Source organism: Staurois parvus, unplaced genomic scaffold, assembly GCF_062004578.1.
Source record: "Staurois parvus isolate SC_StPar_1 unplaced genomic scaffold, SC_StPar_1.0 ptg000225l, whole genome shotgun sequence".
Taxonomy (NCBI): domain Eukaryota; kingdom Metazoa; phylum Chordata; class Amphibia; order Anura; family Ranidae; genus Staurois; species Staurois parvus.
The window spans coordinates 4739344-4754243 of NW_028318021.1; the positions used below are offsets into that span (position 1 = coordinate 4739344).

The 14900-nt window shown below is 43.6% G+C and overlaps 1 protein-coding gene across 1 annotated transcript in view; it reads right to left on the reverse strand.

Moving 5' to 3' along the window:
• BPGM (bisphosphoglycerate mutase) overlaps window positions 1-13815 on the reverse strand; it is a 37079-nt gene extending 23264 nt beyond the window's left edge. The window contains exons 1-2 of the mRNA XM_089679497.1: window positions 13576-13815; window positions 1467-2129 (exon numbers count right to left, since the gene is read on the reverse strand). Of these exons, the coding sequence (XP_089535623.1) occupies window positions 1467-2067 (601 nt within the window). The 5' untranslated portion in view covers window positions 2068-2129; window positions 13576-13815. The remainder of the gene's footprint in view (window positions 1-1466; window positions 2130-13575) is intronic.
• Window positions 13816-14900: the final 1085 nt, after the last annotated feature.

Genomic DNA, 14900 nt, shown 5'->3' on the forward strand with positions numbered 1-14900 from the left:
TTTTTTTGGTAAAATATAAAACATGGTGTTGCATCAAGTAAATAGATACCAAACATGTCAATATTTAAAACTAGGCAAGCCTGTGAAATGGCACGACTTTGGAGTGCAACTTTGGATGGGTAAAACTTGGATGCAGCTTAGGTTTTAACCAATCATAACTAACATGGTGTGACACAGTTCCCTTCCCTGCTGTGGTAATTTCTTTTTCCTCATTACTTCCTGGTTATACCACTCATGCTCACTCCCATTTTGTCTTATCCATGTACAATGGGTCCTTGTAGCCAGGCACTGATGTATAAGGCGGGTAAGTTGCTCATTGTCCAGGAAATCCCTTTTTCATATGGATCTTCTGGAACTCATGTTTGCACCTAGGATCACAGCTGGATGTACAATGTACTCGGGTGGGGCTTCTCTAGCAGCAGAGATGGGCAGTGACAGGGGTCAAAGTGAAGACGTGACTTGTTGTCCCTCTGCAAAGTCTGATTGCATGTAAAAAACATTCAGGAACAACGTTCATGCAACGTTTGAGGGCGGACATTGAAGTCTATGGCCCATAAGTTGCATGAAAATCAGACCAAAGTAGTGCATGAACTACTTTTTAAGTCGTCACAACTTAAGTCGCACACATATGAATGGTGATCATAAGAAAAAATGGGGTACAATTTGTCATGCGACTTTGATGTCCAAAGTCATATGACAAGTGTGAATGGAGCCTAAAAGCCTGTGCAGGTTATCAGTTTAGAGTTAATTGTGAGCTATGCACTATAATTACTGATCTCACTGTGATGTTCGTGGTGATACCTCACGTGTGATGCAATCCCCACTTACATATACATGCAGGACCTCCCTTATGAGCCCTGTAAATGTACTTTTACAGTAAAGTGGATCGCCGGCTCTAAAAAAAACGATACCAGGATCATGGCTGCAGACATAATTCTGGTATAATTGCTTCCTGCCCAGGAGGAAGCTCTGAGGAAGGGAGTCCGTCTCCCGAAATGCGTTAGCACACCCGGTCGCAACACCACAACTTGCTGGGACTGTCACATTGGTTCCTTGCTTTTATTTATGACTCTTGGTTTGTGACTATACACTTGTCATTCTCAAATTCTTTTTTTATCACAGTAATGCATGAGAAGAGTGCACCCTTTTTTTCTCTTTTCCAGTATTATCAAGATTCCCAGATCTTTAGAGGGCTGCACCTCAGCGAGTGACCGTTACCATGCCCCTGGGACGTTTATGGACCTGAGCATTGGTTTTGCTTTTCTTTCTTGTATTATGTATGCAGGGAAGCAGGAGGTTAAGAGAGAAAGATTAAGTGCAGCTATCAATTGTGGTGGTGGGAGATCCAAGCTCTAAGAAAGCAGTAAGGACACAGAGGGTTTAAAACGGTTCTGTAGCCACTCAAAACAAAGGTATAGGTGGCGTTAAATTAATAGCAACAACTCATGTAAAATGAAATGCTATACCTTCTAAATGTTTCAATAATGCTCTTGTGCTGTTTCCGTGTGCTGAAATAAGAACCCGTTTTCCCCGCTTTACTTCTGGTGCAATCTCCTCGTTCCAATAAGGAAGAAGCCTTTCCAGGACTTGCTTCAGGCTCTCAGATTTTGGCAGCTTGTCCTTCTGAATGTCACAACATGTATACCTTCGATCAGTGTGTATCTCGTGGTAGTAAGGGTGGCTCTCATGTATTGGTGGAGGGGCCACATCGTAGCTCCTCCTCCAGATCTTTACTTGCTCTTCTCCATGATTCAGAGCCAGTTCTGCTCGGTTGAGGCCAATAAGAGCCCCGTAATGGCGTTCATTTAGCCTCCATGAACTCCGAGTTGGAACCCATTCTTGGCCAAGCTCTTCTAAAACCAGCCATGCTGTTTGGATAGATCGGCTGAGGATGGAAGTGAAGACCAAGTCAAACTCAAACCCCAGAGACTTTAAATGTTTTCCGCACTTCTCTGCCTCTTTAAGCCCTTCCGCGCTCAGCTTCTGGTCCACCCAGCTGCAGAATCGGTTTTCTATGTTCCAGGCACCTTCACCATGCCTCAGCATGACCAATTTATATTTTGACATGTTGATTGTGGTGTTTAGTTACCAGGAGGAAAACTCCCTTCAGATTATTCAGAAGATATTACCTGACAAAGAAAGGAAAAAAATTAATTTACACTTGCTGAAATGGAACAAAAAGAGGCTCAGAAGTGCCAAGGTTAGGTTGTCAGTTCACTGAAAGCTGTGGGAGTGTCATTAACCACTTCAATACCAGCATGTTACACCGCTTACCTTTTCAGGACATTTTCAGTGCTATGACAGTTTGACTGACAGTTACCAAATCATGCAACAGTATACCCAAACTCATTTTATATCATTTCAGTTAAGACACACAGGGAGATTTACTAAAAGAGTGCAAAATCGGGTGCAGCTCTGCATAGAAAACAATCAGTTCCCAGGTTTTATTGAACAAGCTGAAGTTAGAAGCTGATTGGCTACCATGCACAGCTGCAACAGATTCTGAGTGCACGTTTTAGTAAGTCGCCCTCATAGCACATTCTTTTGGTGGTATTTAATAACCGCTTAATTTTTTTTTCCATGTGAAAGGAAAAAAAGACAAAAAATTTTAGATAAGTCCATCTTAACCCCTTGGCGCCGGCGCCTCCCGGTCCTTTAAGGGTTTCAGAAGCCGGGGTGTGGTTTTAGGGTCATGTGACCGCCGTGATTCGCTGTCACGACAGTCATATGATCGGGAAAGGTCCGATCGATAAAGGAGATCGGGACCTTTCCGTGAGTACCGGACATGTGTGCTGGGAGCGCGCACTCTCAGCACATATGTTTTTCTTAATTGCGCGCAAATGTGCTGCCCCTCGGCGTCAAGGCCCAGACGCCAGGAGGCCGCTCATTTGCGCGGAATTAAGAGGTTAAAGAGTATATTAACCCAACATTTCATATTCCTGACATGTGCCTGCTGTACCATGTACTTGTATGAAAGTATCCTGTTTTTTTTGTATTGCTTCCTTTGTGTGAAAGCCCTGGAGTTCCTACAAGTCCCTCTGCTTTCCTATTAAAAGCTGACCACACTAAGCAAGAGAACACATCATGGTCACATCTCTAGCTAAGCTGGGAACTCAATCTGTTCTCCAACAATCAGACCTGTCTTGATATCCCCCTTTCCCCACAGCCTTTGACTGGGAAGATCAGCGTTCTGCTGTTTCTCCTCACCCAGCTCTTATGTAGCAGCAGTGGAGAACAGAGGGAATGTGATCACTTATAAAAAAAAAAAAAAAGAAAAATTTTTTTCTTATATCTATACCCCGTTTTGCCTTTCATTTCTAATTTAAACTGAGTGGGTTGTTTCACAAGGTAAGGGTTTACAGTCACTTTAAGCAAACTTTTTTCAGCTCATGCTACACAGTGTCTGATCTATGCAAACGAAGAGCAAAGTAAGAACAGCATTACTGCTCATGGCAATAACTGAAGTGACGCAAATAACATTGACTTTCTGGGTGGCTTTTTCCATAAAGGATTCTCTTACTACATTTGTTCTGCAATGATTATGACCTCACTTCTTGACATCCAGATAGCAGAGCATTGGCATGGGCATATTTATGAACATACATGGGCAATTTTATTCTGTCAATTTTTAGAAATGAAATACAAGAAAGAGCATTTGCTAGTCTACAATTCAATTGCAAAACAGCTCTCTGCATGAGTTGCATTTGGAACAAGTAATTAAAATGAAGCCCAAGGGTGAATTAAAATGCATTCAACACTCCGCAGAACACAAACCTTAGATATTAACTACATACACAACAGGGCATGATTCAATCAAAAGTGACACTATGTTAAAATACCATTGGTAACAAAAACAAAAAAAACAACAAAATACACTTTATAGCGAAAATTATGTGGACTTTCCTTCAAATGTAGATGTTTCCAGTGAATATTACTATGCTTACTATACAGCACACAACAAGACATTTTAAATAATATGCACTTCCAACCTTGTGTTAACAGTCATGTTCCAGCATGGCAGTGCCCCTTTGCACAAAGACGTCTCCATAAAAGATGTGTTTTGATGAGTTTGGTGTGGAGAAGCTAGAGAGGCCTGCACACAGCCCTGACCTCAACACTACTGAATACCTTTGTGATGAAACTGAATGCAAAATGCGGGCCAGGTCTTCTTGCCCAACATCAGTCCTGAAGAAGAAAAGCCATTATAGCCACTAATGTGAGGTCAAGTGCATGAATTTGGAATGCAATGGCCAACAAACTTCTATTTGTGTGACAGGTGTCCAGAAAAGTTTGTCTGTATTGTGTTATATAGTTATTTTACCAAATCACCTTATTCCTGTAACAATGTGGAGGTCAAGCAGGGAGAACCAACTAGAGCTGCAGGGGGCCCCAGGAGATCAGCATTCCCCTAAGTGTCTGTTTCCCTGTGAAATTTGGGGAACAATTCTTCAGGGTGCTTGGTGGCTTGGCCAGTGGGGGGGAAAAAAAAAAAAAGTATGTACACTGCTTTTACGTATGCCTCCAATGAAAAGGTTTTGTGTATTGATTGCTTTAGGCCAGTGGTGATAGGACACCCGGTGCCCATGTTTATTCCAGGCTAGTTAAAGTGCCAATAGATCAGCATGGCAGACAGGCAACTAGTATTTTCAGAAGAAAAGGTAATCAACTAGTCTACATATTTCTTGCAGTTCAAGTGCCCTACAAAGAACATGTCTTTGTAACTATGTAACTACAGTGCCTTGAAAAAGTATTCATACCCCTTGAATTTTCAACATTGGGTCTTGTTACAACCAAAAACGTAAATGTATTTTATTGGGATTTTATGTGATAGACCAGTGGTCCCCAAACTGTGGCCCTTTGTTTGATTTTATCCAGCCCTTGGGGCACCATTCCTTCCACTGATACAAGGCACTATTCGTGCCACAGAGACCAAAAATGGGGCATAATTCCTGTCACTGATACCAACAAGGGGGCATCTATTCCTACCACTGACCCCAGCAATGGGGCATAATTCCTGTCACGGATATCAATGATGAGGCACTATTCCTCCCACTGACACCAATAACAAGGTGTTATTTCTACCATGGGCATCAATGATAGGGCACAATTCCTTTCCCTGATACGAACAGTGAGACAATGTTCCTCCCACTAATACCAATGATAGGACATTGTTTATTCCGATTAACGCCAGGGCATGGTCTACCCACACTGGGCACAGTCCAGCCCCCTCAAATTCTGAAGGACAGTAAACTGGCCCTTTGTTTAGAAAGTTTGGAGACCCCTGTAGACAACATAAAGTGGCACATTAGTGTGAAGTGAAAGGAAAAACAATAAATGGGGTTCCACTTTTTTTTTACAAATGAATATCTGAAAAAAGTGTATTTATACGGAGATTCAAATTACACACAGGTGGACTCAATTTACTAGTTAGGCGACTTCTGAAGGCAATTGGTTCCACTAGATTTTAGTTAGAGGTATCAGAGTAAAAGGAGCCGAATACAAATGCACGCCACACATTTCAGAAATGTATTTGTAAACAATTTTGAAAATCATTTATTAATTTCTTAACACTTCACAATTATGTGCCACTTTGTGTTGGTCTATCACATAAAATCCCAATAAAATACATCTACGTTTTTGGTTGTAACATGACAAAATGTGGAAAAATTAAAGGGGGTATGAATACTTTTTCAAAGCACTGTATGTCAGGTACCTATCACACATGAGACCTTAGCCCTGCACTAAAGTTTCACCCTCTCTGATTATTTTAGAACAGAGTTTGTGCACCATCATGCAGTGGTTTTGACCCATAACTTGGTTGTAACAGCTATAGTATATTTCCAGCTCCAATCCCACAGTCGTTCCACCCTCTCTACCCCTTTCTAAGTGCCCTAAATACACAATTTTATTTTGTCCTGTGGCTGGAATGTTTATATCACAGGTTCTTCTGCTTCTCCTCTGGGGTGGGTTTTCCTTACTGCAGCACTGAAGGGTGCTCACATATCGACATCTGACTGTGGTTTGGGTTTGCTGTACTGTAATGCTAGGCCAGCGTGATGGCGCACATCATAGGTGTGTCTATGACAGCCTGGACTCACAGGAAGGGGCTGAATGACACTCCTCAGAAGTGGATGGAGATGAGCAGTGGAGGAGGACAGAGAGAGCAGTACTGGATTATAGATAAGACAAGTACTCCCTTTAACAGTAGGACTAACAGAATTAACAAATAGATGGAGTTCTGCTTCATTATCCACCCTCACAAGATCCCAATAAATAAGCCAAGCCAAACTTGTACGCAGGACACAGTGTTCAGCACCAAAACAATCTGACACCTGCAAAATGTACAAGACTCAGCAAACGAGGCTTAAACCAACTATTATAAACATGACACACAGGCTTCCTGTTCTGCCCCTGGAGGGGGGGGGGGGGGACCGGCTCACACAGATGTGAATGCAAGGAAGTGACAAATGCATTGGACACCAAGATGACATGGAAAAAGTCGGGTCTCAGAAGCAAAATTGAAAAAAAAAAATACTTTGCTTCTGCTTGAAGGCGACATATCATAAAACGTCATACACATGCCAACGTTTTAAAATAATGGCGAAGGACAACTGCTAGAGAAGCTTGTATAAACATGCTACATAAATGCTGTCTCACAGCTAAAACTGTTTTATACACAATCAAGAAATGTTTATTCAGTTGTCATGGGCTTGTCTGAATATTTATAAAGTTGACTGCCAACAAATATTAACAGACGATCAGGTGTTAAGAACTGGGGGGGAAATAACAAAATTGATATATTAGTAACTGGGAGTCATCCGCCACATATTGTATAGTAAAGTGACTCTGGAACAGGAGAAGTATGGGGGCTGAACCGTTTAGTCTAACTTCAATACTTTGAGTCACAAATATGAAACAGGCATGCTGAAATAGTGTCAGAAAAGGTGTCACAGTTCCCGATTTCTAAACTTGTTCCAGATCAGCCATATCCAAAACCAAACAGAATATTGCAATATTCCATCTTGAAGAATATGGAAACCAAACATTTCACATTCTAGATAGCAGCCTGCTGTACCATGTACGTGTATGAAAAATTATTCTGTTCTCGTATTGCTTCCTTTGTGTGAAATCTCTGGTATTCCTGCCTGTCCCTATGCTTTTCTACTAAACACTTTTTTTACACCAGGCATGAATGCACAGTGTGGTCAGCTGTGCTGCTCTCCTCCAATGATCTGATCAGACCTCATACCCTTTCATTGGGAAGTTCAGTGTACTGCTGTTTCACCCCCCCCCCCCCAGCTCTCTGTTCTCAGCTGCATAAGGAGCTTAGAGGGTATGTGATCACTTATAAAACATGCAAAATTGGTCCAGTAGGGAAAGAGTTCTAGAAGTGCCCCATGGGCAGAGTGAAATGCATTGGTTGGAGCCAGAGCTGAGGCTTTTATACACTTGACTGATCCCCTTGACAACGTCTGCTGAGGCGAAACATACGTAGGGGTGGGAGGAGTTGTGCTGACATCACGCACACCACACCAGCGGCAGTACATACTACATGCGATTATTATGAAGATATAATGTAAGTAGTTTTTTGGCTTGTTTAATGAACTTTTGATGGTGCTTCACTATTGGCGATCTATATATTTCAGTTCGAGTCATATACAGACTAGGAAAACGTGATATTAGTACCACATGCATTTCTGAGTTGGGTGATCTGAAATGAAGATCCTAACACTCCATGCTAAATCAGACCACCTATAACTGGGGGTCTGACAATTTGGTAAGAGGCTGTGTGTGCAGGTGGTGGATTCACTAAACACCGGGTTCATTTCTGGATATTAGGGACACTTGATTTCACAGATGTTTTAGGTCACAATTTTTCACTTTATGGATTCATGGTTATGAATATGGACATTTAAATGGGCTTATGAATTTATTATCACACTAAGGAAGATTGAGTTCAACAATTGGTTTTGTATATTTGGAGCAGATTGTATTTTATGTTGTGAGTGCTGCTGTGGACCTTTCATTAGACTCGTGTAAGCACTGAGCGCAGTTCTTTAGGTTCGATTTGTTATACACTTCCTTACACAAATTTTGCTGTGATGTGCGACTTCTAGGACTACATTTTCCAACTAGATGTTTTGAGCTGGGAAAAGCTCTGTCCTCGTCAGCACTCCTAGCGGCTTGTTACGCAAGATGACCTGCGTGGCACCTGTCATTTTGTTGTGGGTCACAGGAAAAAAAAAAAAGGTATTTTTTTTTTATGTATAGGCAAATGTTTTGCCTTTCCTTTCTATTTAAAACTGAATGGGTTGTTTTACAAGGTGAGGGTTTACAGTCTGCAAATACTTACCCTCTCTCGCCATGCTGCCATCTTCACCTTGGCTTCTTCTGCATTCCAGGTCTTTAGCCTTCTTGATTGGTTGGTGGTAGAATGACATAACTCCCACGCGTGCGCACAAACAGGCTGATTTACTAAAACTGGAGAGTACAAGATCTGGTGCAGCTCTGCAAAGAACCCAATCAGCTTCCAGTTTTTTTGTCAAAGATTAATTGAACAATTTGAGGTCAGAAGCGGATTGGCTTCCATGCACAGCTGTTCCCGATTTTGCACTCTCCATTTTTAATAAATCAACCCCAAAGTTCTGTTATTGCCGAAAATGAGCACAGAACTGTACATGCAGAGTTCAGTGTATAATCTGAAGAAAGACCAAGAAGCAGACACATTTATTTTATTGCAGAAGACGCATAGCATGTTTCCTCAGCAATAAAGAGCCTGCCTGCTCACAATATTTTCCTTTAACTCTACTTTTTCAGAAGGTCATTTAAACTGGCCATAGATGGATTAAAATCCGGCTGGTTAGGCAGGGACCACATGAATTTCGATCCACCTATTACCAGTCCCCTTTGAGAGTAGTTGATCTGTTGCTGAAATGCTCACGAATGAACTTGCTGGAAAACTTTAGTCGGATCAGCTCTACAGCCAATCAGCCTGCAGCGTTGATCAGTGTATTCTGACAGAAGAGGAGTCTAGTGGACTCCCCTGCTGTCAGCATATGACACAGGATCCCCCAACTTGATTGTGTGGATGGGGGAATCTGTTCCATTTTTTCACTCCTGGTCCACAACAATCTGCAGTGTTGACAAGCAACTAGGAGGCGACATGTCACCTGCTCACAGTCTATGATAACCCTGGAAAGCCTGTCCTACCACTGCGATCATTGCACACAGTTGAGGTGCAGACCCGATTCACTTGAATGAGTTGCTTTCACGTTTGCCAAACGTTTGGGCTTCAGGTTTACCATACACATTATATCTGACTGTACAATCTCCTTTTACTGTACCAAAGCTATGTAATATAAGGCTGTATCTAAACTATCCAATTAATTTGTACCCAGTCAGGCCCCTGCACTACAGTTTTTGTAGAGCTAAAGGAGATTGTACAGTCAGATTGTAACATGTGTTGTGAGCTTTACATAAACAGGTAATCCATTGGAAGACTGTATTCCAAATGGCAAGGCTAATCGAAAAATATTTTTCGTAATTTTCTTTACTCTTGTTCTGAACATGATCGTTACTTCTATGTTGACCCAAAGCCTTGAATAAACGGACTCAAAACAAGTGTACAAATCAAGAGTTCTAACTTATGCATTCACTAGTTGTACACTTATTCCGGGTAAGGGAGTTTCAATATTGAGGGCCAAGCAGCTAGCTTGGAAGGAGCCCAGTAATGGAAGCCTTGCTATTTCCCCCAGTACAGGTTTCCTTTAACCCCTTAAAGTGGTTGTAAACCCAGACATGAAATATGAACAAAGAATATCCTCTCTAGTGTGTACTTGTCTCTATCCACAGCACTAAGTGTCATTTCTGTCTCCTTCCCTGTTGCTCTGCTATAAGCATGAGTCACTTCTGCTTAGTTTTCCTGACACCAAGAGAAAAATGGTGACAGAAGAGGGCACAGCTTGTGATTGACAGCCCCAGCTCTGTTCCTGTGTGCTACAGTCAGGTCCATAAATATTGGGACATTGACACAATTCTAACATTTTTGGCTCTATACACCACCACCACCACAATGGATTTGTAATTGGGATAATGAGGGAATAACACACACCTGGCCCATGGAACAGCTGAGAAGCCAATTGTCCCATTACTTTTGGTCCCTTAACAAGTGGGAGGCACATATGCATCTGTTGTAATTCCTACACCGTTCACCTGATTTGGATGTAAATACCCTCAAATTAAAGCTGGCAGTCTGCAGTTAACGCACATCTTGTTTGTTTCATTTCAAATCCATTGTGGTGGTGTATAGAGCCAAAAATGTTAGAATTGTGTCGATGTCCCAATATTTATGGACCTGACTGTATGCGAAAGAGGTGTGTCCCTTCCCTCCAATCAGCTTTAAGAACTCTCCTCAATAAAAGGAACTTCAGCTCCCCGCACCCATTTTTTCAGATCTGAGAGATACTGTGTAAATTCTGCACTTTGAATGGATGTAGGGTAAAGATTTCTGTAGATAAACATGTACAACTCATGTAAGAGGATTTGTTTCAACTGTGTAACCCCGGAGACCAGTCTCTTCACTGGGTATATGTAAGGGTTTACAACCACTTTAATGCTGGCAAAAATAAGGCAGCCTGGCAGTGGGTCAGTATCAATGTTTTGTGCTGGAAGTGTGCTCACTCGGTACCCCCAGTACTGTTCCCATGCTGTTCCTGTTTACAATTGGGAACCCATGGGATGGGCTCATAATCACAATCACATTGACAGCCAATTACAGTGATCACAACACCGAGAGCCCATGTAACACCTCCAACATAATGAACTTTTAAAGGTACGGCTCCTGCTAGCTGGAAAGGGTTAATGACAGAGCACCAGAAAATCTGGATAATCATTTCCACGAATAGTTTGGACCAAGTTTTGTCACATGGATGAGATCTGGGTCCATCTTATTCATCTGGAGACAAGGCGGTCAACACATGGCTGGAGTAGCAGGAGGAAAGTTTCCATAGCTAAAGTCATTTTTTAGAATTTTGGACACAGTAGACTATCCTAGGGACTACTGTCCTAGAGACAGAGAGTGAATGGACACCCCGAATTTAACAGTGGAAGGAAAAATCTTCTAGTGGGCACACCTGTTACAGTGACAACAATCTAAGAGGGGATTTCTTCTCCCTTCCTGTTGTGTCACTGGGATAGGAAGTCAGTGGAATTCTCCACAATGGGACACAGAACATAAAAGGAAAAAAAGAAAAAAAACTGACCTGAAAGCTGTTTTAACATTTCCTTACTCTATCTCAAGAAAACAAAAATGGCTTTATAAAATATTTAAAGGCATAATTTACACAGGAACTGTGGCCCGTACAGCATGAATTGGCCATTTGTTTATACGGCTGGAGCTTTGTGCAGGCAGCTTATGTTATTCTTTGAGGACACAGCCGTTTGTCCTAATTTGACAGGTGTGCAAGGGTGGGAAAATGGCTTTGAACACAGACCCGCCCCTGCAAACCTGTCAAATTAGGATGAGTGGCTGTGTCTGTACAGTCGCTGTGTCCTCACAGTAACACAGACTGCCAGATCCAGCTGCAGGTTTGTGTCCTTTTGTGAACACTATATACAAGTATATAAAGTATACAAGTACACCTGTGTGAAAGGACCCCAAGGCCTGATTCACACCAATGAGTATTTAAGTGCTTTTTGCAGTAATGCACTACAACCCATTTATCATGGTTTCCTATGAAACACGTTCACATCTATGCTTTTTTTGAGCTGCTGAGTTTTTAGAAAGAGTCAGGGACTTTTTTAAATGCAAAAAGCAGTGTGTTTGCTACAATAGAATTCAATGGAGATGCTGCTGAAACGCATGTACTGCCACTCTGCTGTTTCTATTCTGCCCAGCAATAAAACAGACAACGCACTTGCACTGGGTTGAACCAGGCCCACGGCTGAATTCACACCTTTTGGAAAATGCAAGCAGAAATACAAGTTTATCATCCTAAAGTTGTAATAAAGTCCCCTGTGAGATTTTTACCTACAGGTAATAAATTTACCTACAGCTTATAATAAAGCTTTCCTGTAGGTTAAATGAAAATCTCCTAAACATGCACCGCGTAGGAGATATTCGCTTGGTTGGCAGCCGGTGATGTCACCAGCGCATGCGCTGTGAAGATCCAGTATACCCGTGCCGTTCCGTAATGACGTCATCATAGCCCGTGAACCCGGAAGGAAGACCAGGTGAAGATGGAAGCCTATGCAGCGGTGACAGCGCGCTGCTGGAGGTTTTTGTTTTAAGGTAAGTATTTTATCTGCGATGCATACCAGCACATTAGGCCTTTAATTTAAAAGTTTAATACCACTTTAAAGTGGAGTTCCAGTCAGTTTTGTTTTTATTAAAAGTCAGCAGCTACAAAAACTGTATCTGACTTTTAATAAACACACTCAGGCTAGGTTCACATCTGTGCGGGTGATGCCGCTGTGGATCCGCATGAAAATCTGTGCAGCCGCACCACCCGCACAGAGATATGCGGACCTGCGGGCGGGTGCCATTAGTTCTAATGGCACGCTGCCTGCACTGGAAAACGCAGCCGTACTGGGAACCGAGGTTCCTGTGCCGCCTGCGGTTTCAGAAGAAGTGCAGGGACTTCCTCCCTGCGTGTCACAGGCACGGGAGTCCATTCAAATGAATGGGGTCACAGGCACGGGAGTCCATTCAAATGAATGGGCTCTCATGCCCGCACAGCCGCATATATGTGAACCGGGGCTTACCTGTCCCAGGGTCCAGCGACGTGCTCACCTGCGCCGTCCCTTCTCTCCATGGTCCCGGAATCTCAACTGTGGGCACCAGGCTATGACAGCTTGCGGCTTCACAGCCGGGTGCCCACTGCGCATGCTGATTGGTCCAGCAGTCTTCTAGGACCTGGGAAGGTTCCCCGGAGGCTACAGGAGGGGGCAAAACTTCCGGCTCACTTTGCTGTGGCAAACTGAGCTGGAAGTGGGAGTGGGTACCTGTCACAACCAGGTATCCGCTCCCCCCAAAAATATGGTAGTGGAGGGAGGGGGGTACTGGGGAGGCAAACTTTTGGGTGGAACTTCACTTTCATGCTGCTGATCCCCTCCAGCCTCTTTCGGTCTTCAGCACTGGCTGCACATCATGGCCCTAGAATGGCAATAGATAGTGGCCCATACCTGCGCATTGTATGTCAGGACAGCCTCTGGTCTCCTCCACCAGGGTGCATATGTCAGAGTGACAACACAGCAGAGCAACCGATGTATGGTTGTCACCCTATCACAGGTAGGGCCTTCATGGCATGGTCACCTGGAATTCCTTGAATTAAACTGCATATGTAAGAGCATGTTAGCACTTGTATGGGATTGCCAGCCTACCATGGACTGAGGGGAAACTGTACTATAGAAGGCAGCATTCCTGCATTGCAGAGGCTGTGGAGACCAATACACATTGATTGTACAGTAAGCATTCCCCAGGAGAACTCTACAGCTCGGGGAACTCCTGATACAGGGAGAAAAAGTCACCCAGAACAACACGTGAAAGAATGAGAGGAGAAGGCACCGAGTACTCACCCTGCAGTGCAGGTGCAGTCCGGGCTGGCTTCCCCCAGAGGTCAGGCGGGCACACGGCAGGCTCTATGTCAGGGAAGCTCTTCAGTCGTGCAGCAGCAGCTCTCTCACTGTTGCACAGCAGTAGTCCCAGCCTGGAGCGTGCATGTGCAGGGCTGCCCTGGATGGATGTCTATGTTATTATTGTGCCGAGGAGGCAGTCAGCTCTGCACCGCACACTCCCTCCTCCTCCTACTCCCTGCACTAGTCCCGCCCACGTGTCGCTTCGATTGGCACCGACCGCGACCAATAGCACAGCGGGAGACGTGAGGGCTGAGGAAGGGGAATTGCTGACGTCACCGTCCGTGTGACACTCCATAGAGACAGCGCTGTGTACGGTGTGTCCTAGAAGATGGAGATGATGTGGGCACTGACCCTTACCAACACAACGTATGGAGCCGAAACATGGCTCAGCAGTGTCTAAGCAAAGCTCTCCTCACAGTGTAATAAAGCATTGACACCTATGGAAGTGCTGTGTGTGTGTCATACAAAGTGGAGGGTGAGGTGGCCTCTACAACTAGCCCTAGACCCAGACAAAAGTCAATGAACAGTAAAAATGGTTTATTTGTATTCAAAGCTGAACTCCAGTCAGATATAAAAAGGCGACAATAAGCACAGGCCTGTAAGGCCTACTTCACACTGGCACTGAAAGCAGACGTTTGAGGGGCATTTTTAACGTTCCTCCAACACCTGAGGAAATGATACTATGGGCAGCACACAGTACTGTTCACATTATGAAAACACGAAGCCATAGAATCACGTCGCTTCAAAATTGAAGCCTCATGTCAAGTCAGGAGGAGTTTGAAGCTTTTCGATGCTTCCCATTGAAGTCTATGGTGATGCTTCACAAACGCACTAGCAGGCATTTGCGGTGTGGTTGCGGCACGTTAATAACATTTGCGGTGTGGTTGCGGCACGTTAATAACATTTACGGTGTGGTTGCGGCACGTTAATAACATTTGCGGTGTGGTTGCGGCACGTTAATAACATTTGCGGTGTGGTTGCGGCACGTTAATAACATTTGCGTTGTGGTTGCGGCACGTTAATAACATTTGCGGTGTGGTTGCGGCACGTTAATAACATTTGCGTTGTGGTTGCGGCACGTTAATAACATTTGCGGTGTGGTTGCGGCACGTTAATAACATTTGCGGTGTGGTTTTAACGCTTGTAAAATGCTTCAAAACTGCGCATAGGGCATTTGGGGAGCACCTTTAACGCTTGTAAAAAGCCAGTCTAATGCCCATACTAAAGCTCACTAACGCCTGCTTAACGCCCATACTAACACCATA